The following is a 27,336-nucleotide window of genomic DNA, read 5'->3' as shown; positions in this document are numbered from 1 at the left end:
TAGGCTGCTGATATCACTCAACACTGTCATGTTGTTTTAGAAACACATTCTGAAATTGGGTTTTTAGATTACAACACATAGCAAGTTATTATGTAGAGATTGAGGAGCAGGGAGATATTATCGATCTCAAGGACACAAGGCACTACGGAAATAGCATTTAATTTGCCACCTTTCATTCTTGCCTTTCAACAACTAAAAGACTTATGTCCTTCTCTTCCATCCTTCAGTTAAAAGCCTCTGTCCTTTCCCAGAGGAGGCACGTAATCCAGCCAGTTCCTCCCTCCCTGCTGTACCTGCAGACTCCGGACAATCAAGCCTGTTCTTTCCATAGAAAACCTTGTAGCATCCCTAATCTCTTTGCATACCCCTCGATTTCCAATTTTATACTGTTTGGATTAAGTGTGGTTGGCTGAAAAATTCAAGAAGAGCAGGAACTTGAGTAGAAAAATCCAATAAATCTTACATATGGCCTGAGGGCAAATTCTGAATAAAAGGCTGAAATTGATCAAGGAGCAGGACTTTTCACTTACTTTCCTGGGTCCTCACAGCACATCTGTAACATATCCTTATTCCTGCTTTACTGAAGAAATTGTGACTTGGACGGATTTAGTAAGTTGCCCAACCTCATCCAGCTGGTGCGGCAAAACCAAAACCTGGCCCTGGGTTCGGAGCTGTTGAAGCCTGTGCTCTGTCCACCATACACACTGTGTCCTGGGCAGATGCAACGTATGGGTCAGCGCTGTCCAATATGGTAGCCAGCAGCCACGAGGGGCTATTTAAATTTAATACCACTAAAAATTCAGTTGCTCAGCTGCACAATACCCATTTCATGTTTTTAACAGCTGCCTCTGGCTACTGACTACTGTACTGGGCAAGCAGATAGGGGGCTATTTCCATCACTGCAGAAAGTTCCATCGGACGGTGCTAATCTAGATGCATAAATATTTATAAAAAACATGAAGGCCTATATCCTGTATCAGAAAGATTTTTTATCTCCCAGTAACCAATGCTTTCTTACACTGCCTGGGTTTGTTAAAATATTTATCTGAATTTTTCCTGTTCTTCTTACTCTATATTGAAAATCTTAGATATATAGATGTAGTAAAACAAAGAATACATTCACTTTACATAAGTTAAATACCCAGACTTAATGTGTTTTTAAGCAAAGGTGGGGCAATTAGCAAGCGCAGTAATCTTTTCGGCAAAGTACCTGAGAAGCCAAAGAAACAAGCAAATTGCTGGTCAGTGCCAGCAGGGAGGCAGAGGGGCCTCTGGCTGTCCCAGAGAGCAGGGAACAGCCAGGGACAAAAGGACAATTCTAGCACTAAGGGCTAAGAGCTACAGCAAAGGACAGGAGCTGCCAAGTGCAGATACAGCTACCAGCACCCAATCTTACCACAGAGACACTATTTTACCGGACACATAAGCAGAAATGTACTCAAAAATCACAGGCAAGTGGACATTTATGATGTGGGACACAGAAGCAGAAGAAAATTATTAAATTTTCTTACCTACTGACAAGCCCTTGAAACAGGCAGAGTGACATTCCTCTGGGACTCAACTACCCCTACCTGAACACTTCGCTAAGGGCAGAGGGTGATCCTAGCCTGACTGACTCCTACCCCCTACCAGGATCCTGAAGTCTACTCTAACAACTCCTTTGGAAACTTTATCGCTAAACCCTCCAAGATTCATGTTGACAATCATTCCCAAGCATATGGCCCACTGATATACATCTATAGGATCTCACGAAAAGGTTTTATTACTGGTAAAAATAACCTTTTTCCCAACAATAGCTAGCCCCTCGAAGTCCTGGAAACCTTGCTTCCAGATTTCTTCAGAGATCTACGCCGTCCCTAACCTTAGCCTCCCCAACTTGCAAGAATATAATGGACCACTCCTCACAACCCTGGGCAGCAGCTCTTTCTGACCACGGGTCCTGTCCCCGTGCTTTAATAAACCACCCTTTTGCACCAAAGATGTCTCAATAATTCTTTTTGGTCATCAGCTCCGAACCTCACCCCACCAAACCTCACCTATATTCTGAGACTTCATTATTCAAAGTTAAAAGATTTTGTAAAAACTCTAGTCCAGTAACACCCTTTTGCCACTGAGACTGTTGAGCCCAGGGATACTAAGCAACCTGAAAAGAAATGAATCTGACATCCATCAAGGAAGTAGAGTCTGTGGGAGCATTGGCTCTGGGTCAGGATTGCCTGGGATCAAAGCTCAGCTCTGGTACTTCTAGACTTCCTAGACTCACTGGGGGAGGTTAGTGAAACTCTCTGAGCTTCATCTGCAAAAGAGAAATAATAGTACCATAATGTGAGGTTCTATGAAGAGAAATGAGGTAAGATGAAAGTAGCTGCATAATTCACTGTTCAAACTGGGAACGCCTCTGAAGGTGAAAGGTGGTGCTGTTGCTAATTGTGGTGGCAAAACGGGATACATGAGGACCCTCGGGGGCAAACCACAACAGACAGTCATTCCTGTTAATACACGTGAAGTGCTCAGGACAGTGCCTGGCGTACACTGAGGGCTGCGTGTTTATTATAACTATGTTGACAAGTCGGGATGATTGCGGGGTTCTGCATACAATGATCTTAAAATGGAATTCAACAGGAAAGTGGGTTCAGCTCATAGAACCGTGCTTTACAATCAGCTCTCCCAGCCTGCATCTGCTCCATAAAGGGAGAGAACTCTCCGGTGAGTTCTTGTCACGGTGATAAAATATAATTGCTCATTTCCTTAGAAATAAATATTGTTACCTTCTAGGGAAGCCAAACATTCATTACTCTGCCTTAAATTTCCTGCTAGAGTAAGCCAGTGTTAATACATGCTCAACCCACAGCTTCGTATTGGCCCATCTGGCAATAACCAATAGTATCACCAAGCAGCAATGACCCGATACTTGCAAAACCAAATCACAGAAGCTCATGGAGTAGCGATCGCCTTCTCTGTTTCATCAGGACCGAGCTGATGTGGAACCATACCTCCGACAAGCCCACTGTCTTGGTTCTGCTCTCCTGGGTCATCCCTTTGGCCAGACGCCGTCAGCTTGGAAGTATTGATTGATTCTAATAGGGAGACAAATTCCAGGAAGTTGGATTCATTCGGTATCTGTCCTTCCTTAGCCTCTAGGTCAGATTTGGAAGTTGGCATTGTCTTTTCTTTATCATTGACCACTTCTGTGGAACTTTTGCTCAGGAAGACATCTGTCCCACTGTCCACACTGAGAACCCGGGTGTGTCTCTTTTCATGGCTAGTTTTACAAGATGATGGGTCAAGGTTAGCCTGGCCTTCCTCTGCCCCCTCAGACACGGGGACCTCGTGAGGTGCGAAGAGGGGGTTTGTTTCACAGCGGTCTCCCGGAGAAGGACTGCCATCCTTGGTGGCATTTCCGCCCTCCCCAGATTCATAGCCAGAACACTGATTGGATGATGCCTCCACCATCAGTCTCTCCGGGGTCCTGTCGCTGCCATTGCTTTCGGGACACTTAGCACCTCCTCCCCGGTCCTCAGAGAGCTCCAGGGTGATGACAGGAATTCTCATCTGCTCCGTGTTGGGAGGACTGGGCACCCCTGGGGTGGCCGGCTCTGCATCAGACTTCAAACCGGCTCCCTCGGTGCTGATCACCTTCAGGTGGAGCGAGTTCTCCAGGTCCGTCATGGAGTTCGGGGTGCTGCTCATGGTGATGACGATTTTAATGGGTTCATGCAGACTCAGTGGGTCTCCAGGTTGAGAAGTATCAATAAGAGTGACAGCTACCTCGCTGTCCGAGCGGTCCGCTTCCTGGGTCCGGGGTGGGTCCCCATGCCTGGTGGCATCCGGCGGCAGGCATGCAGCTCTGGCGATCACCGTGTCGCACTGGGGGCAGCTGCTGCTCAGGCTGTCTGCAGGTGACGGGCTTTGCAACTGTTCCTGTAAGGAGCCCTGGGCATAAATCACAGGTTCCGGACTCAGGACTGAATTCTCACTGCCCCAAGGCTGGAAGGAAACATCCGTTTCTAGTAAGTCGTACTGAGACAAGGACAGGTGTGGCAACTTCTTCAAGGCTTCCTTCTCCACTAAGCCGCCCTCAGATCTGTGGCGGAAAGGGGGCTGCCCCCTGCCTCCTCTCTCCTTCACTCTATCACTGACTCGGGTTTCCACCACAGCTGGCCTCCTGGGTCCTGCAGGCGTGATCACGGGGTCCGGGCCGCGTTCTTTAGAAACAGGTGAGCTTTCCATTTTAATGCCAGGTGAGGTAGATGACACTGGTGCCACCGCGTGGTCTTCGGAGAGAACGACACCTGAAACGAACAGCAGGAACTTTCTTAGCTGTCGAGATGGATGACTAATGTCCCTGCACAAGGCCTCCTGATAAGGAAGCTAAGAGCTGCGCCGGCAACCAGTGTAACTGGATGCTTATTTTTAAAATATCACCTCTACTGTGAAATTGCTCTTAAAATCTCTGCATTTAAAGTAATAATTCAGGCTTTTAGATTTTGCTTTTTTGTAGCCTTGGGAGGCAGACCGGTTTCAACACTGTGTTTGGGACTCCCTATCAGAGGGGTCCTGGCTCTGCTACTTACTGGCCACGTTACCTTGGGCAAATCACCTAATCCCTCGAAATCAAGATCCTCAACTGCGGAGCTACTGACATTTTGGACCAGAGGAAACTTTGCTGTGGGGGCTGTCCCACGCAGTGTAGGAAGGTTGGCAGCACCCTGACTTCTACCTGCTTGATACCAGTAGCAACTCTATTCTCAATCTTGACAACAGAAAACGCCTTCGGAAATTATCAAACATTCCCTAGGGAGAAACCTTCCCCCTGCTCTGACTTTCAACCTCCTATTGGTAAAAAAGGAATAATTATCCCAACCTCTTAAGGCTGCCACAAGGATCTATAAGGGAAGTGCCAGGCCAAGGGCTTAGCCATGGGCTTGCTGGGGCCTTGATTTGAGGAAAATAATAACCTTACATTTCCGATGTGACTCCTATATTTTCACAATATTTCTAAATGGTATCTGCAACAATACATACTTATAATGGTGGCCGAAAGTGAGCTTTGTCCTCCCAGCTTCCCTGTATCTGTGAATGACCCTATCATTCATTCTCTAAGTCTCTTAAGCTTGAAATCATGGGATAATCTTTTGGATGTTCTTTCTTGCCTGGCTTTATGGTCATTCAATTAATAAATACCCTCAGTTTTCCTTCCCTTCTATCATGAGGACTATTCTCTAGAGGCCCAAGGAGGCCCAGAGTGGGCAGGAATAACACTTACTCTCCTCTGCCTCTAGGCGCACGTTGGTAGAAAGAATTGAGCACAAACTCTGGGCTTAGCTCTCCCAGCTGGAATGTTCTTTCTCCTTGTCATTGAAGGCCCCACTCAAGGCTTTTCTCATATCTGTCCTTCAGCATATAACTTCCCCTGATCACCTAAACCACAAATAATCTTTCTTCCAAACTCCTTAAGCAATTATTGTCTATAGAACTAAACTTTACTTACCATAGACTTTTTTTTTCCTTTTTTTCATTTTTTTAAAATTTTTTATTTTTTATAAACATATATTTTTATCCCCAGGGGTACAGGTCTGTGAATCGCCAGGTTTACACACTTCACAGCACTCACCAAATCACATACCCTCCCCAATGTCCATAACACCACCCCCCTTCTCCCAACCCCCCTCCCCCCAGCAACCCTCAGTTTGTTTTGTGAGATTAAGAGTCACTTATGGTTTGTCTCCCTCCCCAAGATATCACCTCACACCAGTCAGAATGGCTAAAATCAACTTACCATAGACTTTTTAAACTATAGCTTAATTTTATACATTAAAATTATCTTCATAACTGGATCGTACAGTGTTCTAGAAGAAAAACCATCATTCATATTCATTGAATCCTTCAAAGAAACCAGTTTATTATCGTATCCACACTCAAGAATGTTAGCTAATGGTAACAGTGAAAATTATTTCACTTTGTAGCGACCTTACGCAGGTTATCCTACTACACAGAGTAGACACCTTTTCATGGAGATAGAAGAAAAGAAGGGTCAGGAAACTTGTCCAAGTTCACCAGCTACTGATGGAGCTGAGACTAGAGCCCAGACCCTCTGGGTCCTGATCTGACCCTCCTTTAGTCCTTCACATGGCCTGTGTGTACGTGTGTGTGTGTGTGTGTGTGTGTGTGTGTATGCCTCCTTTACTTTGCCATTCAGATCTCAACCTGACTACTGTCTCATCAAAGGGGCTTTCCTTGACTGCCCAACATCAAGTGCATTTGTTGAAAATATTGCATGACAAATCCAAACCACCAGGCAGGGCCTCAGGAACAAGGTGTTGGGTTGTATCTATAGAACACATTCATAATGGATTTTTATTGCCTCATTACCTCCCACACTACACAACTGAGATTGTACAGATTAATAAGCCAAGACATCTCCTGACATACAAGATGAGATGAAAGATCACCTAGGTTTTAAAACAAATAAGGATTTAATGCAAAGACCCTGTGATGGGAACTCACTTGACATGTTTAAGGAAGAGAGAGAAAGTACATGGAGCTGGAGTAGAAAAAGCAAAGGGAGAATGAGACTTGCAAGAGAGATCAGCAAGGCCGGCAGGTCCATGTATAAGCCAAAGTGTGCAGCTTGGATTTTATGCTAAGAATAATGTGAACCTGGATGCCTGGGTGGCTCAGTGGGTTAAGCCTCTGCCTTCGGCTCAGGTCATGATCTCAGTGCCCTGGGATCGAGCCCTGCATTGGGCTCTCTGCTTGGCGGGGAGCCTGCCTCTCTGCCTACTTGTGATCTCTGTATGTCAAATAAATAAATAAAATCTTAAAAAAAAAAAAAGAAGAATGTGAACCCAGCAGAAGTTTTTCAAAGGGGCACATGATCTGAACTAGGTTGTTAAATAGAACCTGTATGAGGGATAGACTGTGCAGAAGTACGAGAAAATTTGAAGAAGAGAAGAGTACTATAAGACCTTCATAAAGGGAAAAAAAAAAAATGGAAGGAGAAAGACCAGAGAAGAGGCTGTTGCAATTGATGAATAATGGTGTTTTGGGCTAGGGCAGTGGGGGTGGACAAGGAGAGAAACAGACACATTTGAAATATGTTTTGGAGTAAAATTGGCAAGACCTGTCGATAGATTAAAGCTACAAGTAGCGAGCGAAAGACAAACCAAGGAAAACCCCTTGATTCTAAAGCTTTGATAATGGGATTGGTGATGGGACTGTCCATTGAAAAGGAGAACACCAGAGGAAGTACAGATTTAGAGACAGCAGTGGGAGATCAAGTGGTGATCCATTTAATATAATCGTTAGAAAACTCATCCAGGAGGAAATAGGTGAAAGCACCTGGCTGCATGAGACTGATGTCCAGACAGAGCTCCAAAATGGAAAAGCAGATTTACTCACCATCATCACATAGACAGTATTTAAAGCTAGATATAAGATCACCAAAGGAGACCTGGCATCTGGAGAAGAGAAAGGGGTCCAAGACCAAGACCAAGGATACTCCAGCCTTTACATGTGAAACAACGTGAAACAGGAGGATCAATCAAAGGTCACTGACAGGGAAGCCAATCACGAAAATTGGAAAAGCCAAGAGAAGATAGTTGGTCAACTACACCGTATTGCATATACATGAATAAAGTCATAGTGTGGCCCATAAGTGGGTCTTTTGTGAATACATTAGCACGTCATACCTCAATACCCTACGTAAAAATGGCCATAATGAATTTCCTACTTGGAAAACCAAGAAAAATAGTTGGCCTAAAATGACCACCGAGATATCGCTTAGCAATGAAATCCACCCAGATATAGTCATTTGTTTTCTATCCTTAACACTTGAACTGTAAAAACATACCATGTTACTAAGCAATATTTGTCAAGAAAGACACTATAACAAAACTATATGATTATGTCACTAGACGCAGAAAACCCTCTGACAAAATCCAGTACCCTCTCATGACAAAAACATTCAACAACCTGAGATGGAAGAGAACTTCCTCAACCTGACACAGGCTAAATACTCGAAACTAACATCATATGTAATGGTAAAAGACTGAATGTTTATCCCATAAGATAAGAAATAGGCAACGATGTCCACTCTCACAACATCCAATAAACATTGTACTGGAAATTGTACACAGGGCAATTAGTCAAGAAAAATAAATACAAGGCAACTAGATTGGAAAGGGAAAAGCCAAAGATTTCTATTAACAGGTGATATCACTCTGTCCATAGGAAATCCTAAGTACTCCACTAAAAAACTTAGAACTAATAAACATTCAGGAAGTTTGTACAATATAAAAATCAGTGTGCAAAAACCAATTCAATTTCCATACACTAGTGATAGACAAGCTAAAACAAAATTAAGAAAACAGCCCCAGTTATAACAGCATCTAAAAAAATACTTAGGAATGAATTTAACAAGAGTACAAAACCTGTGCACTGAAGACTACAAAATATCGTCAAAAGAATTCAAAGTTCCAAATAAATGTTAAGACATCCCAAATCCATGGACTGGAAAATGTACTGCTGTTAAGATGCCAATTCTTCAAATTTTTCTAAATGTTTAATACAATCTTTATAATATCCCAGATTTTTTTTTAAGAAATTGATGTTCACATGGCAATGTACAAGACACAGGATAGCCAAAATGCATTAGAGGAGTCACAGTTCCCAATTTTAAAACTTATTACATAGCAACAGCAATCAAGATGGTACAATGACGGCATGATTGTAGATATATGGACCAAAAGAACAGAACTGAAAGTCCAAAAATAAACCGTTATTGTCATTATGGTCAATTGATTTTCAATAGTGTGCCAGGACAAGGTTAATGGTGGGGAGAAGGAAAATAGTCTGTTCAGTAAATGATCCTAAGACAACTGATAAACTTTATGCAAAAGAAATAAGTCAAACCCCAACCACACATCATACACAAAAATTAACTCAAAATGAATCACAGGCCTGACCAAAAGAATTAACCCTATAAAACTCTTAAAATAAAACATAGGAATAAATCTTTACAGCCTCAGATTCAGCAATGGTTTCTTATACATGACACAAAAAGCCCAAGCAACAACAATAACAAAAAACAATAAAGTGGACTTCATGAAAACTAAAAACTTTTGGAATTTAAAGGACCCCAGTAACAAAGTTACAAGAAAACCCAGAGTGGGGAAAATATTTGCAAATATATCTGATGAGGGACTTGTATCTAAAATATATAAAGAACTCTTACAATTCACCAATAAAAAGACAACCTGATTAAAAACGGGACAAAAGACTAGAATAGGTATTACTCTAAAGATGATGATGATCATGGAACATCAGTGTCATTAGTCATTAGAAAAATGACTAATTTCATGCAAATCAGGGGCTCCTGGGTGGCTCAGTTGGTTAAGCATCTGCCTTTGGCTCGGGTCATGATCCCACAGTCCCGGGATCGAACCCCGCATTGGGCTCTCTGCTCAACGGGGAGCCTGTTTCTCCTCTCCCTCTTCCTGCCTCTCTGTCTACTTGTGCTCTCTTTCTCTGTCAAAGAAATAAATAAAATCTTTTAAAAATAATAATAGTAATTTCAAACCAATCAAAGCCACAGGGAGATACCATTTCATACCCACTAGAATGGTTATATTTGAACACATAGTCAATAACAAGTAGCATCAAAAACATGGAGAAATTGTGACCTTCATGTATTGATGATGGGCATGTAAAAGGCCACACCTGCCTTCTAAAAGTGGTAGATCCCCGAATGGTGAAACACAGATACTACATGATCTAGCAATGCCATTCTTAGGTATATATCCAAGAAAATGAAAATATACATCCACACAAAATCTTACAACGAATGTTCAGTGAAGCATTACTTATAATAGCAAAAAGTGCAGAGGACTCCAAGTTCATCAACTGAAGAACAGATAAATAAAACACGGTATAGCCCTTTAATGGGATATTATTTGGCAATAAAGTGAAAGGAAGCACTGATGCAAGCTACAACACAGATTATGCTAATTGAGGGGAGCCAGTCACAAGGGATCACACATTATATGAAATGTCCAGAATGGGTAAATCCATAGAGACAGAAAGTACAATAGTGGTTGCCTGGGGCTGGAGAAGACAGGGAGATTGAGGAGAATGGCTAAGCAGTGTGGGATTTCTTTTCAAGGTAACGGAAATATTCTGAATTTGATGATGTGAGGGATACACAACTCAGTGAATATACTAAAACCATTGAGTTATAATCTTTGAATGGGTGACTGGTATGGCATCTGTGTTATAACTCAAGAGACCTGTTTAAAAAAGAACACCATTGTGCCTATTACAAAACTGGCCTAAGGAAAAGAAAATTGCTCTCGTGCAGTGTTGTTGAGAAAACACTGGACTTAGCAGACAGTTGTGGCTCTAAATGTCACCCGTACAGTTGACTCAATATGACTCAGAATGAAATGAAACATGCAAAGTCTCAACTATAATTCCTAGCACAAGGAAGGGAAGAAGGGATTGTTTCAGTTGGAATGGTGGAGTCAAAAGCCCAGAACAGACAGTGAAAGGATGCAGAGTAATGCTGTTAATAGCTTGAGCTGGAGTAAGTAGTGTAATATGACAAAACAATGCGAGTGTGTGTGTGTGTGTGTGTGTGTGTAAATGGACATAAAATAACATTGTTACGGAACTTTGTGTGTAACTAACATATCTGAAACCTAACTAAAGCTCACTTCTTCTTTTGGTAATATTAATATAGAAAAAAGAACTTGAACAATCCTTTACACATTATCGTGGAATGCTGAGTGATGACAAAAGGAACATCATTTAGGTTTTCAGATCCAACCGCTAATTTCAGCTGTTTTCCTGAAGATAAAATTTTATGCTACTTTCAAAACTTAGAGCATAAATTTCTCTTGGTAGGATTGCTAGAAGAAAATAAAAATGCAGAGAATGGACCTCTAAACACTTCTAAACACTGTTTGCTGAGTCTTCTGAAGGCAATCGAAAGATAATAAAATGAAATCTCTGTGAAAAAGGAAAATAAAAATCTCGGGGCTTAAAAGAAAATTTCCAGAAAAAAAATTTGTAGCTTGAAGGAAATGCAGTATACAAATGCAATAACATTTCTTCTGTCATTTTTCAATGTAAGTACCACAATAAAAAGTCTACGTCAATAGTAAATTAATTCTACTTTTTATCTGCTATTCTGAGTCATATGAAATAAGCACACACTGGAGAAAGGACAGTAACAGAGGATCTGAAAAAACATTATAATTGAAAAGTAGACGTGATGAGAGAAGTAATTATAGTTAAGAGTGAAAGAAATGAAGTTGAAATACAACCATGCAGTATTAGGTATGGTTCTTATTTTAAATTAATTCCCTGACGTTCTGTTTTCCAGAAGTTCTTTTTCATGTCACTGAAGATAATGCTGTGATCAATTATTAAATGGTGACAATAAACACTCTACCTTGGAGGTCTTCCACTGTTTCCTGCGCCGGCAACTCCTAAACAAACGGAAAAAAACAAAAATCAATAGGAGACTCAGCTCAGTGCCCATTTCCAGGCAGTCAGCAGACACGGAGCGGCAGTGGCTGGTTTTCCAAACGGCAAGTGGGGAAGAGACGATACAGTGTCCTCTCTGAGTCGGCTTCTCATCAGACGGAGAGCAAAACCGAATACAAAATACAGGTAAGTGCAGATCTCTCAACAAGACCACTGCATGGTGATAAAAGGCGTTTGATAATTAAGGAGGTAAAAAGGAGAGAGAAGAATGTACAACTCTGTATGACGCGAATAAAGCCCTGTAAGTTTCATCCAGAGCAAAGGGGTTTATTGACTTCCCGAGAGACCGGTGCGATTTACTGCAGAGTGGCACAGCTGATCCCAGGGGAAGACAGCGAAAGGCAGGAGAGGGAGAAAGAAGTCAAGGTCGACTGATCGGCTTTTTGGGACAGAGCCACAGGCCCGGCAGGGTAGGGCAGCCAGCAGACCAGCCCAGGTGTGGTGTGTCCAGCACCTGCCGGGTGTTCATCTCATGGCCAAGGGCTCCCCTGACGTCACTTCTGCACTGAGATGTGGCACACTACCAGCATGAGGGCAGTATCCACAACCAGAATTGCTACCTTTGCACACTCCCATTCTAGGCAGGTTCAACACTGTGTGACAAGAACAGCAAGAAACAGAAAAAACACACACTGACCAGTGGCCCAGAGGAGTGGTGAGAGTTTATGTTTTGGCCCCTGGAGCTGCAGCGAAGCGGAGGCGTGGAGAGGCTGGGAAGAGCTTCCTCCTTTTTGCCGTTGTTAATCTGCCTGTTATTGCTAAAGCACAGAGAAGCAGAGCCGTGATGTTATCAAACTGAACTAGGACTTTATATTGTCCCAAACCAACTCCTTTCCCTAGATTCTATTTTGTAATATTCACTGTATTCAAATGCTGTTCGTAAAGGAGAATAATAAATCTTCTTTTAAAATAAGACATGCTTTCTAAAGGAACTGTCAGAAATAAGGGCAAGAATAGTGACAATGACATTCAAGAATCACTTGATTTTTCAGCTCTGGGCAGTGTATTACTTCAATATTAATAAACACAGATATTCTTTTTGAAACTACTCTGGCATGCACTAAGCACTTAGATGACAAGATAAAAATGCTGGAGTAAAATATTTTGCTGTGTTAAGTCTAATGCAAGTGAATTCCAGAGCACGGTATAATGTCACATTAATAGTTAAACCATCTTGATTATCAATATTAATTTTTTGCTTAAGTGTATGCTCCAAGAGAAGAAAAGTGTACATATTTGTGTCTGTCCATATCGGTGTATTTTTATAAACAACTGGTAAATGAAAAAAAAATTTTTTTGAACCAAAACTAAAACATTTAAATTATAAACCAACACATGAATAGAAAGGTTACCTTGGAATTTTGTGATTGGTTATATGTTCCTTGTTGGCCTCTTTGTCTTTATTTGGCTTTTCTTTCTTTCTAGAGGGCTTCTGCTGAATTACTTCTCCTTTATCGAACATGAGGTGTAGGCGGTAACTGACCAGTTTGATGATGGTGAAGAATACAGTCACTGAACTGCAGTAAAAAAACGCAGTGATAGCATTTGGAGGAAAAGCCTAAAGAAGAGAAAAGAAAGAAAAAATTCATGCGTTTGCAGGATGTTCTTTTGTTTTAAATCTGAAAGCACTGTCAGACTATTCACTGAATACAAACTGGGCAAGATTTTAAATTTTATTGGCTTCACAAGTTTTCCTGGTTGTGATGCCCAAGGAGAAAGAGCTGCTATCTTTTTAGATTTTTTTAAAAATCTTTGTTTCTCAGGTTCTGGTACTAGTTGTGTGGATGCCCAACATTTCGTTTGCAGGCAGGAGACCCACAGAAAAAAAGGGTGTTTTACACTCAGCCTTCCCATGTCCTATGAGTTCTTTCCTGAGCCTGGTCTGGCTTTCCTGCACGTCTGCTTGTAGCAAAGCCTGAAGAAAGGCCTTTGAGATGTTGTTTCCTTCAACAAAGCACAAAAAGTCTTGTTGAGAACAGAGGGAAGAAGGAAGGAGAAAGATTAATGTAATGTCTCCCTTCCCCCCTTCCTCCTTTCCTCCCTTCCTCTCTTCCTTTTTCTCTTCCCTCCCTTCCTTCCTTCCTCCCTCCCTTCCTTTTCTGCTCTCCTGTAGGCTAACACCATCAGGACATGTATTTCCCTAGTGGTTTCATGCAGGCAAGGAGCCACAAAATGGCACACTGGGGGCGCCTGGGTGGCTCAGTGGGTTAAAGCCTCTGCCTTCAACTTGGGTCATGATCCCAGGGTCCTGCAATCGAGCCCCGCATCGGGCTCTCTGCTTGGCGGGGAGCCTGCTTCCTCCTCTCTCTGCCTGCCTCTCTGCCTACTTGGGATCTCGGTCTGTCCAATAAATAAATAAAAAACTTTTAAAAAATGGCACACTGCTTCCAAAAGGAAGATAGTTACATTAGTGTAAAAGGATCTGAGCGTAGAGATCATGGTAAAGTTCAGTTCAGTTCTGTCCAATCCCCTCAAGAAACAGAAATAATCACTAGGATCCAAGCAACTGTCCCATTCTGCAGACCCCCCACATAGCATCCTAATTCTCTCCCAGGACCATGGAGAACCGCAGGTTCTCTACTCCTTCCTAAACTAAATTCTTATCTTTGGAGATTGAAATAGATCCCAGTGTCTCAAGGTAATATGAGGGACAGCCTCAATAAAAAGCAAGACCCTTTTATCAATGCACCCCACTAAAGGATCTCACGAAATCCAGTGATAAGTGTAGTCTCTCCTTCAGCCTGAACCTGATGGGGCTGTGGACAACATGGCCCAACCCACTGTGGTCCCACAATAGTCCATCATCTAGGTAAGACTGTTCCATAAACAACATGGTCACACAAAAAGAATAAAGAAAAAGGAAAACTACACTGACTTGCTTTTACTTCATGGGAAAAAGGTCCACAAATAAATATAAATTAATAAATAAGTGAATGAGAGATTAAGTAAAACAAATTAGATAGATGATGATAATAGATAATGAGCGAGAGAGAGAAGTAAAGTCAGGTTCCCTACCTGGAAGCAGATAAATTTCCCATTTACACACAGACTTCCTGAGGAGAAGCTGGGATGAACTTCAAGGAAGACAGAGAAAAATTAAAAGAGAAAGAGAGACAGGGGCCCCCAGTAGTCCCCAGCACTTTTTCTTAGCATGTCTATATATTTCAGGTCTAAAAAATTCAGGCTAAAGCTAAAGAGTGAGTTTGAAGAAACTGGTAAAGGAAGACTAAAACGCAGAAAATGTCCTGAGACTAGATTAGCATCCTGTCAGACACAACTTATATACAAAATTGTTTAAATTATAATGTAACATGGGCTTCATAGTACTCTGGTTAGTGGGGCCACAGAGAGAATTTGTGCTCACTAAACACGAGGCCCCCAGCATTTTCCAGCCTCCTTTGCTGTCAGACTAGGGTCATGTGACTACTTTTGGCCCATGGATGATGAGGAGAAGTGGCTGGCGTTGCTTCAAAGCCCAGACAGTTATGAGCTAGGGCTTCCTCCATCTCATGCTTCTCTTTAGTTGGCAATCTCAGAAGCCACGTTTCTAAGACTTTCCATCTGCAAGAGGGCAGAGCTTCCTGCAGCCTGGATACCTGGTGACTCTGGAACAAGGCCCTTACCAATCTGAGACGAACATGTACTAGAAGTGAGAACTTAATCCTTTGGTTCATTAAACCACTGAGATTTGGGGGTTTAACTGCTGTGTCAGCTAGCGCTGATTAACCCAATACTGGGGGTTCCATTTCCATAAGGAAGCTTCCATTCAAACTATATTAGAAATAAATGGGGTAAGAAGCCCTGAGGTATTAGGGCTTGAAGGCTAGGGAAGGTGAGAGAGAAAAGATTACATATGGATATTGGGATAATTCATTGGGAAAGAAACTGACTTGCCACAGTAAGAAGAGGTACTTTTCAGTTTACCTTCACAAATATAGAGGCAGCCCTGGCTTGGTAGTGTTGAAATTAAGAGAAGGCAAGAAGTTACAATGAGGTTCAGTATCTAGTTTGCAACCCAGGTGAGAAAAGGCCCTTGACTGATTTTTTACAAAAAAACCACTGGCACTTTGTCACTTCCCCAAAAGCCCATAGACCTCACCAGGCCATAAGGAAAGACAGCGATTTTACTGAAAATTTCAGTAAAGAGGAAAAGTTTTACAACATGCTAGAGATGGCACATTATTCCTTCCCCAAATTCCCTAACCTCCTTTAAAAGCTCTCCCTTCAGAAGACCTTGAAAACATAATCTAGAATCTTCCCAAATATCCCCTTTTTAAAAAAATTAACATAAAATGTATTATTTGTTCAGGGGTACAGATCTCTGATTCATCAGTCTTACACAATACATAGCACTCACCATAGCACATACCATCCCCAGTGTCCATCACCCAGCCACCACATCCCTCCCATCCCCCAGCAACCCTCAGTTTGTTTACCGAGATTAAGTCTTTTATGGTTTGTCTCCCTCTCTGGTTTCATCTTGTTTCATTTTTTTCCCTTCTCTGTCTTGTTTCTCAAATTCCTCATATCAGTGAGATCATATGATAATTGTCTTTCTCTGATTGACTTATTTCACTTAGCATAATACCCTCCAGTTCCATCCACGTTGTTGCAAATGGCAGGATTTGGTGGGTTTTTTGATGGCTGCATAGTATTCCATGGTATATATAAACTACATCTTCTTTATCCATTCATCTGTTGATGGACATCTAGGCTCTTCCCATAGTTTGGCTATGGTGGACACTGCTGCTAGGGTGTACATGCCTCTTCGGATCACTACACCAAATATCTTTTTTTTAATGTCATGTAATTAAGCTCTGTTCAGGCTCCTCCAATTGTACATTTCCAGGGACACCACTGAAAATTACTTTCAAGGCCATTTTACTTCTGACATCATTATGCTCAGTCAACAAAAGATCGTCAACTCCTAGGATTTTCTGTCCTTATAAGTATGAATGCAAGGAGAGGAGGAGGATTTAGGAATAAATGTGTCATGATGAGCAGTTTTTAACTGGCTTTTAATTTCTGTCAAAGATTCCACCCCCCCCATATTAGGTTGATTTGGATTTTGAATAGAGGTTTATTTGTTTCAGGGAAATCATAATTTTTTCTTTGTTTCAATGAACTTATCATTATAACACTTCTAATTAATAGGAGACAATATTTTTCACAATTATATCCTCGGCCAAAGCAAAGTTGTATGTTGTTCTCTGACACATTATTAAGATTGTCTAGTAGTATAACAATGCATTTTACCAAAATTTCCTGACAAAATGTAATGAAAAACAATATGCTGTTACAAACTAAGCAATTACAAATATACTTGCATAGCTCACAGAACTGGACTTGTTGGGTTTTGGTACCATCTAGAAGAATCTGTCTTCATGGACACCCAGACCACGTGCCATTCTCCCAGATGGAACCCACCACTGTTCCTTGAGGTTCATAGCTCAGGCTCTCTCATAGAGTATACCCACTCTTTTTTTAAAAAATATTTGTTGTGGTAAAAAATATATAAGATAAAATTTACCCTCTTAACTTTTTGTAAGTGCACAGGTCGATGACATTCAGTACATTCACTTCATTGTGCAGCCATCGCCCCCCATCCATCTCTGGAACTTCTCCATCTGTCCAGACTGCAAGTTTATACCCATTCAATGGTAACTCCCCATCTCCTCCTCCCCCAACCCTGGCTACCCACATTCTATTTCCTGTCTCTATGAATTTGACTCTTCTAGGTACTTATGTCATTGGAATCATGCAGTATTTGTCCTTTTGTGACTGGATCATTTCCCTTAGCATAACGTCCTCAGGGTTCAGCCATTATTGCAGCATGGGTCAGAATTTCTTTCCTTTATAGGGCTGAACAATATTGTGCTCATTCATTACACATTTTGCTTATCCATTCATCTGTTGATGGACACTTGGCTTGTTTCCATCCCTCCGTTACTGTGAATAGGGCTGTTCTGAACTTGAGTGTTCAAATACCTCTTGAAGACCTGCTTTTAATCCTTTTGGATATATATCAAGAAGTGGAACTGCTAGATCAAGCAGCAATTCTCTGTTTAATTTTTGGAGGAATCTCCAAGCTCTTCTCCATAGTAGCTGAGCCATTTTATATTGCTCTGGTTTTTCACTGCAGGGTAATGGCGTATTACTGGCCATCTCTTGAGTGGCCTGGAGAGATCAATACTCTGGCTGAGCGGGTCCTACCCATAAATAATGCTGGTGCCCAGTGAGGATAAACCACTTCTGAAGGCTTCTGTCTGCAGACATAAAGAAGGGCGCTCTTGGGGATTCAAACTTTACTGATGCCTATTTCATAAAGGAACCTCATCCATATACTTCCACAAACTAATTTTGCAGAAGGATTCTGGAAATGATTTTTTCATCTTAAAAAAAAGGAGGACGCAGGAGCATAAATGAGTCACACTTCCACGCTGATAAGCACATGTATCTCTTTCTGCCTACAAGTTACTTACCTAGCCATAGCCACAACCTGATGGAGAACCAAGGACTCAAAAGAAAAAAATTTTTAATGTCTTCTGGGCAGTCAAAACACATTACTGTTACAGAGAAACTCCTCTCCACTCGTATGGTTTCCAGGAAAGGGAACTCTTCCCTCTACAGACTGGCCTCTTTGTGCTTCTAGCTCCTTCCTCCGTGATTCCTGTCCAGCATTTTGGGGAGCAGGAACCAGGCATGCTGTTCCCTCTCTCTCTCAGAACCCAGCCCTGATGGAGGAGGTGTGAGTCTGGGTGGCGTCTCTCCATATTACAAGGTTCCAGCACCAGTCCTGAGTCAAAGAGGCTCAATGCTTCCCACACGGCCCCTGAACAGCTAGATAAAGCTCCATGACTCTAGGGCTCACAATTAGGAAGTCTACCTACCTGCAGATAGAACATATTTCCAAATAATAGCTTAATTTGCAATAAGGGTGATACCTGAATTCCATCTCCTTGATTATTGTCTCCTTTGAGTGGCTCAGAAAAAAAAGAGGAGCTATTGATTGGACTGCCAAGTCTACGCACAAAGGTTATGACCCTTGACTGGAAGGGTAGTCACTCAGAGCAACAGTTGGAAGCTTTGTGCTCTTACTCTAGGCATAATTTATTTATGTGGCACATTAGATGCCTAATGGTATCCTAGCCCACCGCAGAAATTAGAAGGGGAAATGAGGAATGAGTACAAGTGACCACAATAATGTAACAAGACATGCTAAATGACTGTGTACAATAGTTGAGAAAGTACAAAAAAAAAAAAAACCCTATGAAAAGTCAAGTCACTTGTGTGGTCATTTTCTGAGGCATAAGCATGTCCCAGTCATTCCCTGAGGACATCACTACAAAAACATAATAAGCTATCCAAGAGGACAATGATTATGTTCAATGACATTCAATATCATACCAGAGAAGGCAGGAAATTGTAAAACTGTCAATGTGATTAAAGTAAATGGAATTTTCCTGCTTTCAGGTTAAGCTTCAAGTAATTTAGCAAACATCTATACTCAGAGTATGTGCCCTAATGAATTGGGCATTAATCCGCTAAATGTAGTGCGCTGTCTCTGACATGCATCCGCCATGTGCTCGAATGGTTCTCCGTGGGCCAGCGTGCTCCCTCTGGCTGTGAGGAAACGCCCCATGTGGGGATCTGTGCTCCAGGAAAGAACCTCCTTCTTCGTTTTTCTGGGAACCTAACCAGCTCTTGACTATTAGAAGATCCTAGGTTATTCTAAAAAGACAGGGTGCACTGAACAACTGTTGTCTTCTCTGCTTCAGAGCTAACAGAGAGCTCCCTCTTATTCATCCATTTTGTCAGACTAGGAGAGAAGAGCTTTGGCCATCCGACCATCTATTCCTCATCCATCTGTCCGTCCATCCAGTCACTCAACAGACACATGTGGAATGTTGTGTCAAGACAGTAGTTCCAACGGCTTCCCTCAGGTAGGATTTTTGAGTCCTACTGAAGTCAACTGTAACCCCCTTGGAAGAGGGAAAATCAGACCACAGGACAGAGAAGTATAAACATTTCTCCGCATTTCTATACATGAAGGGACAGACAGGTTTTCACATCCTAAATAACAGTTTATTACCTATCTTGTGATACTCCATTATGAATAAAACAACAAGAAATGAATTTCATACTGTCTTGGAAAAATCTGGAACTTGGGATTTTATCTTGAAACCAGAATGAGCTGCGCAGTCCTGTGGATACCGAGAATGCGGATGAGAGCTCTGGAAGGCAGATGTGTGAGAAGGCATGCGGGTGTTGGAAACTCCTGGCAGGATACCAGGGTGGGGAGGGGCTCTCCATGCAGCAGCTCAGAAGCAGGCCAGCCTTGCAAAAAAATGCTTGCTGAAAAATGATGATGTGAGTAGAATCAAGAACTCTGACTGGTTCTCAAGACAGCCCAGCGGTCCTCTATCTTGCCAAGGAACATACATGAAAAGGAGACCATCATGTGTGCCCTTGGGTCTGCCACTTGACTGCTTCGGGGCCTGTCTCTGTTTTTCTGATCTGCTGTGGTTTCTCTGAGCTCCTGGGCCACCTCCTTTGTGTGCAGCTTGCACGAGGGAAATGCTGGGTATGGAAGTGGCAAGTGTTTGGCATTCACCAAGGCAGTGGGAAGGCAGTGCTGCAGGGACCGATAAGAGGGGAAAACAGCCAAAGGCTGCAGAGGCCGACTGCAGACAGGCATGCAGAGGAGAATCTCTGTGGGCCTGAGTGCTGTGCAAACCATTTAGAAAGCTGGTGCCTGCAATTACTGACTCCTTTCTTTCTCCTCTTCTCAAGAAGAATGTGTATGGTGGACAGCTTAGTCAATGGATGCCCAGGACAGTCAAGAAATCCACATGCGTGTTGTCTTCCGTTTCAGATGGTCACAGTTTAAGAGGAGACATTTCATTTCCATGTCGAATGTACACTGAGCTAAACTGGTTGAACCATCGGTAAACTCACTGAAGGCCAAGGGATGTCAGTCTCCAGGCAGTGATAAGCTCAGCCAGGAATCTCTACAGATAGTGAGTTTGAATATCATTGAGTATCAATGTCATGCGTTTCCTAATAGAAAAATGTGATTTCAAATTTACAATGAGACTTTAGTAATGTGATTGTTTATCAAAATATAAACCATACCTGATCAATTCTCTATTTGATAGATAAATCTAAACTTACACCTTCATTTTTCATAAGGAATTTCAGATTCCTTTGTGTTTTTAAGTACTCTCAAAACCCAAATGACAGAGAAAATGTTTAGTGTCATGAAATTTCAAATGTTCCAGTTAATATTTAAATGTAATGAATTAAATATTGTATTTCTTAATTCTTAAGCAATAGTCTTCAAAATCAATTATACGAAAAGATTAAAATCAACCAGCAATGCTTTTTAAAGGGAATAGCAAGACAAAAATGAATTGAATTTATAAACTCTTTCTTTACACCCTATGCTTCACAAACACGCAGAAGCCACAATGTTGTCTGAAGCACAGAAGAGGGGGTTGGTTCACAGCTCCAGGTGAGTGGCTGAGCTAGAAGGGGTCCCTGCACAGGCTCCAAGCCCACCTGCAGAGTCTGCACACCTTCCCTCGCTCTGCCTGCTTTTCAGCATACTAGGCAGAAACTGGACGTTGGTATACCTCAGGATCCTTTCCTTCTACTCAATGGCGAGTGTCTTTGGTTTGATTCTTCATAGCCCAGAGCTACCAAGGACTGCCCAGTGGGCTTCTGCTCCTTCCTGTACAATGGTGTCTTTCAATCGAATGGAAGTTCTACGGGCATTTGAGGTCCAGCAATTTCTCATCATGCAACATGCTCAGCATGTCTGGCCCCCGCTCTTTAGATGCTACTGGGACATTTACTTGAAATGCCACTGTGATTAAAATCATTGAGATGAACCTCAAAATGCTCCTTACAAAAACTGCCAGTGCTTCTCGGGGGCAGTTACTTCTCTCAATCTAGAACCATTGTGCCTACTTAACTGTAACATAGGGAGTAGATATTATCACGCTGCAGTGAGGGCCGCTAGAGCCATGGGCTTCACCAACTAATATCCTACAATGACCCATCTCATTCTTTCAGCCTAGAGCTACTCAGCCCAGTACTACTGACATCTCGGGCTGAGCAGTTCTCTGTTGTGGGAGCTATCCTGGGCACCAGAGAATGTAGCGGCATCCCTGACCTGGACACACCAGGCACCAGTAGCAACCCCTCCAGGGTGACAGCCCAGACCATCCCCCCACATCGCCAACTGTCCCTGGAGGGTGTACAGACATGACCTCCTCACTGAAAACCACTACTTAGCCCATCAATGTATATGTGACTACCTTGTACCAAACACAGAGATAGAAAAAAACGTAGTCCCTGTACTCACAGAGTTCAAAGTCAGGATAGATGAGGAGACAGTTACAAGACAGAGCAGCAGGGGTGTCATTCTGGTCCACTGAATTGCGTCTAACTCAGACTGAGAGGTGGGGGTAAGAGGCCAAGGAGATGATTCCAGAACAAGCGGTCATCTGTGAAAACGTGAAGGACCCTGAGACAAGGCAGGCAGAAGGCACACTGCGCGGAAGCACTGAGCCTTCCAGGAAGAAACACATTCCAGAATAAGACACATGGGGTACCCCAGTGAGAACAGAGCGATAACACACAAAGAGTCTCACACACCACATGCCTGGGAATTCCATCACTACCATGAAGAAAGAGCGTAGAAGACTGTTAAAGCGCGGAAGCCAAAAGGTGCTGCCCATAGTCTACAAGGTCATCAGAGTGCATGGCAGGCTTGTTGGAGAAGCAGCACTAGCCACGGGGAGACAGACAGAGATGGACTTACTTGGGGAGTTTAATGAAATCATCTGTGTGGATGCCCCCTGTGCAACACAAACTCTGAATTTCCACAAAATCACAGCAAGAACTGCAAAGTACAATCTATATAAACTATTATCTCTGCTCTCTTACATCAGCATGAGAAACTCCAAAGACATCCCTAAAAGAAACAACTGAGGCCACCAACATCAGTGGCAGGACTGTTGGAATAAATGAATGATCTTGTAAGGGGACGACTGGGAAGGAGCCACCATATGGTAAAGTTGTCACATTTTTTTTTTTAAATTTTAAAAAGTTCTTATTTATGGAAAACAGTATGGCAGTTCCTCCAAAAATTAAAAATAGGATAACCATACCACCCAGCTTCCACTTCAACCCGAAAGAAGTGAAAGCAAGGTCTCCCGGAGACTTCTGTGCACGCATGTTCACAGCAGCATTTATTCTCAACAGTAAGAGGCGAAGCAGCCCAGTGTCCCTCCGAAGATGAATAAACAAAATACGGTGTATATATAAGGTGAACTACAGTTCAACCTCAAAAAGGAAGGAAATTCTGATATATGCTGCAACACAGATGAATCTTGGGGACTTGGTTATGTTAAGGGAAATAAGCCAATCACGAAAAGCCCCCCAGTACTCCATGATTATACTTAAACGACGGATCCACAGTGATCAGATTCATAGAAGGGGAAACTCGTATGGTGGTTACCAGGGACTCAGAGGAGGGGACGTGGGGGTTGTTTAAGGAACACAGAGTTTCAGTTTTGCAAGATGAAAAACGTTAGGAGACTGTTTGCACGACCATGTGAATATGCTTAATACGACTGTACACTCAGAAATGATAAAGATGGTCGGGGCGCCTGGGTGGCTCAGTCGCTTAAGCATCTGCCTGCAGCTCAGGTCATGATCCCGGGGTCCTGGGATCGAGCACCACATTGGGCTCTCTGCTCTGCAGGGAGCCTCCTTCCTCCTCTCTCTCTCTCTCTCTCTGCCTGCCTCTCTGCCTACTTGTGATCTCTGTCTCTCAAATAAATAAATTTAAAAAAAAATCTTTAAACTTATATGTGTCTTATAATTTTTAAAGTAATTATTATTTTATAGCACTTGAGATTATGTATGGCATTTTCCACCTAGGAAATAAGAACACATGAGCTCCTTCTGCCTGAAGACAGCCACTCAGCGGGACCAGCTCCTCAGAATGCCTGCTGATCGCCCCCCAAAAGACCTCCTCAAGATCAAATTGCATCCACTCAAGCGTCCACTGCCCAGAGCAAGCTAGAGATAAAAGCCCCCGCGGAGTGAGCTGGACCATAGAAGGGGCCAAGCTGCCTCCCTATTCTCTCAGCCTCTCACAGGCCCGTGCTGAAAGCGCACTCCGTGCAGATGCTGTGTCTGGTGCGGGGGAGGGAGCCGTGGACAAAACATGCAATGTCTGTCTTCAAGGAGCCTCTGTGATAGCACAGACTAATTACAGCTAATTACAAAATTAATTTATTTTTGTCCAACAAGGGGACCTAGCCTAGTCGGGAGTACCAGGGAACAGTCCTGTATGAAACTGGCATTTAACTTGAGCACTGAAGAATGAACTAGAGGTGACTTGGAGAGGTGCATGGGGGAGATTTCAGGCCATGGGGACAGCTGTAAAATCTTTAAAGCGGCCTCAGAGATGGGGAGCTCTACGGAGCTGAGCCCTGGGGAGAGGCGGGAAGAGAAAGGAGCGAGATAAGGATGAGAATTCAGGAAGAGCCAGAGGCCTGCCTGCCGCTGGGCCCCTTCAGGCCTGCCGCGGCTCTGCGGGGAGGCCCCTAGGGGCTGGCTTGCTCCTTTCCCTTCCTCTGCTCCCCAGTGCACCAGAAAGTCCCTCCCAAGCACCATTTTAACCACATCACTGCCCTGTGCAAACACCAACACTCAACTCTGCAGCACCACTTAGAATCCTTCCAAACCTTTTCACGGCAAGGCCCCCTTGAGCCTCTAGGCGTGTGCTCTGGGGTCCTCCACTGAACGCAAAACCCCGGACCAACCTGGCCTCTAAGAGTAAACTGCCTAGATGATGAGATGAGATGAACACACATCAGGGAGCATACAAACGATACAGACTGGCACACAACTGACGGGCTCGCTCAAGTCAACTGTCCTACCTGAGCATGAGGCTGCCCACTTAGGGTCAGTGGAGGAAATCTTAGAGAAGGGGAGCTGTTGTCAAGGGCCTCACAGGGAAGCTAGGCTTTGAGCATGATGCCAGAAAATGATAACACAAGACATGGAGCAGGAGTCTAGGGAAGGGTGGGTGCCAGGCACATTCCATTAGCACAGTCACAACAGGCAAAGCTATCAGAGTGGCCTGACTCTCAAGGGAGAGAGAAGATAATGAACTACAGAGCTGGATTGAAGAGAGAAGGGGGAAATGAAGCCACAGAGAGAACACGAAGATGCAATGAATGACAAGTGCAGGAGGAAGAAGGCAGAATATACCCTTCTTTGCAACACCACTGGTTACGTTTACCATTCTTTATCGATCAGTTGGTTAGTGAATGGTTTAGTGTACACTGTATGTTAAGCACTCTGATTTCCAAATCAGCTATGATTTGTGCCACTCACAGAAGGCTATCTCACTTTTATGCACTCTCCTTACCAGTCTTTATAAATTCCTTGAATGCAAGGGCTGTGTCTCTCTTCATACATCCTGCAGTGCCTGACCCAGTCAGCACCGTGCCCTCTCTTGGCTTCAGCAGTTATGCCAGGCCCTGGTCTCCCTCGTGTTCAAGGCTACCAAATGATGGCAAGGACAAACTGTGCTTTCCTCAGGAGCTGACAAAGCCAAGTGCTGGGAGAAGTCATGAGAAGTAGCTGACTCACGGTAAGGTGCTGGGGCTTCCACCTCGGGCTGCCTTTAAGATCCCCCTGAGATGACTAATATAGGGTGGAGGGAGAAAGAATCCTGCAGCAGAGAGAGCACATGAAGGAGACCATGACCTTGAGAAGCAACTTACTCCCACGATGGAAAGGGGCACATGGGCCCTATCTCATGAATCAGAGAGAGAAAGAATTCTTAAAGGATTGTGCCTGTGGTGGGAATATGGGGTACACTTCTGTGAGATGGGGTGGAGAGATCTAAGAACTGAAGGTTTTCTGACAACCAAGGGATACGAATAGGATTGTATGTTTTTTCTTTGGTGTTATCCCTGCTTCTCCATTCATCTGCGGCTGGACACAGGAACACCCCCCACTCTGTTCCATTCTGGAGCCAACCACTGCCCAGCTGCAGCTCTAGGAGAAAGTCTTGCTAACAGAGCAGTTGATGGAGGTAGTAGAGATGAGCCTTTCAGCATCCTGTATTGCTTCCATATTCCATCACTGATGTCTGGTTCTCCAATAGGGTCATCCCACTCCTAAATACATACCATGGATGCTCAAATGGACTCATCTTGGATGGGAACCTACAAATTTGCACCCATAGCCTTTTAACATAACTTCAGTATTTTTCAATAGCTGCTTTGACTTTGGACTCTTCTTCTACGTTTTCTGGCCCAGATCTGAAATGGGCCGTTTCTCCAAAGAGCCTTTGTTCCTTCTGGAAGGAAATGGCATTTAGAGCCCAGAATCTGAGTGTGGGATTTGCACATTCTTCTTGAGTTATTGTTGCTTTAGGTGTTTTAATAGAGCTAAAAAATACAATTTTTTTTTTTTAATTTGACAGACAGAGATCACAAGTAGACAGAGAGGCAGGCAGAGAGAGAAGGGAAGCAGGCTCCCTGCTGAGCAGAGAGCCCAATGCGGGACTTGATCCCAGGACCCTAGGATCATGACCCAAGCCAAAAGCAGAGGCTTTAACCCACTGAGCCACCCAGGCACCCCAAAAAATACATATTCTTCAAGGAAAAAAAAATAAATCATGATTTCAGTTGGGTATTTCCAGTTCAAATAAAAGATGACAAGGATCTATGTAATTTCTGGGATTTGATTTATATGTTTCCTTTCATTGTCAAAATCGTGATTCCTCAAAATAATAACATGATTTCTTATTTTCTTTACATATATATATCATAAAATTTCAAAATAATAATATAAAATTTTATGAGGGCAGTAAGAAAACTAAAGTCAATTTAAGATTTCTTTGTAGTTGTTTGTCTTTAGATTATACCCCTAGGCTTTGAAGCTCTGTGTTTATTTTCTTAATGATTTTATTTATTTATTTGAGAGAGAGAGACAGCAGATCAAGAGAAAGAGCATGAGCATAGATGAAGGGCGGGGGTGGGGAGATGCAGACTCCCCTCTGAGCAGGGAACCAAATGTGGGGCTCAATCCCAGGACCTGAGTTCATGACCCGAGCTGAAGGCAAACCCTTAACCAACTGACTCACGCAGGGTCCCCAGAAGTTCTGTGTTTAAAGTCATTTAAAATATTTTTTGAGTGAGCCACCAAATTAGGAAACAAGTTCATTTTTGTTGCTAGCTCTGTTGCCTTCCCCCATTCTTTCCCTCAGCTTATTTTTTATCAATTTTTTTAAAATTTATTCTTTCATTGTGTCTTCTATACGTACGTGCTTATGTGGAACATAAGCAGCTGGATACATGTTTCATATTTCCCTCCTCCTTTCTAGTCTATACATAGCTTCTACTATTTTTTTTTCCCCACAAGAGTGGGTCCTGGAGATCATTTTTACAGCAGCCTACTTCCTCAACCATGTTCTTCTAACTGCACAGCACTCTGCTATGTGGACATACCAGAATTCATCAGCCACAGATGAATCTGTGTCTAGTCCTTTGCTATAACAAATAGTGCTCCGGTGACTCACCTTGTACATACGTGCCTCTAAATTCTTGAGAATGGCTATTTATTTAAAATATATTAAGTGGAGATGCTTGAGTGGTTCACTGACTCATGATTTCAGCTCAGGTCATGATCTCAGGAGCTTGAGATCAAGTCCCACACCGGGCTCCCCACCCCAGCAGGGAGTCTGCTTGAGAT

At 42.9% G+C, this 27,336-nt stretch overlaps 1 protein-coding gene across 2 annotated transcripts in view; it reads right to left on the bottom strand.

Annotated features, from left to right (window-relative positions):
- PCNX2 (pecanex 2) overlaps positions 1–27,336 on the bottom strand; it is a 306,841-nt gene that overhangs the window by 264,577 nt on the left and 14,928 nt on the right. For both annotated transcript variants that reach the window (XM_044239352.1, XM_044239353.1), the window contains exons 2-5: positions 12,900–13,105; positions 12,185–12,305; positions 11,453–11,489; positions 2,994–4,292 (exon numbers count right to left, since the gene is read on the bottom strand). In XM_044239352.1, the coding sequence (XP_044095287.1) occupies positions 2,994–4,292; positions 11,453–11,489; positions 12,185–12,305; positions 12,900–13,105 (1,663 nt within the window). The remainder of the gene's footprint in view (positions 1–2,993; positions 4,293–11,452; positions 11,490–12,184; positions 12,306–12,899; positions 13,106–27,336) is intronic.

This window comes from Neovison vison, chromosome 2, assembly GCF_020171115.1.
Source record: "Neovison vison isolate M4711 chromosome 2, ASM_NN_V1, whole genome shotgun sequence".
Classification (NCBI taxonomy): Eukaryota; Metazoa; Chordata; class Mammalia; order Carnivora; family Mustelidae; genus Neogale; species Neogale vison.
Note: the sequence above shows the minus strand (reverse complement) of the source record. Positions and strands in the feature narration are given on the sequence as shown.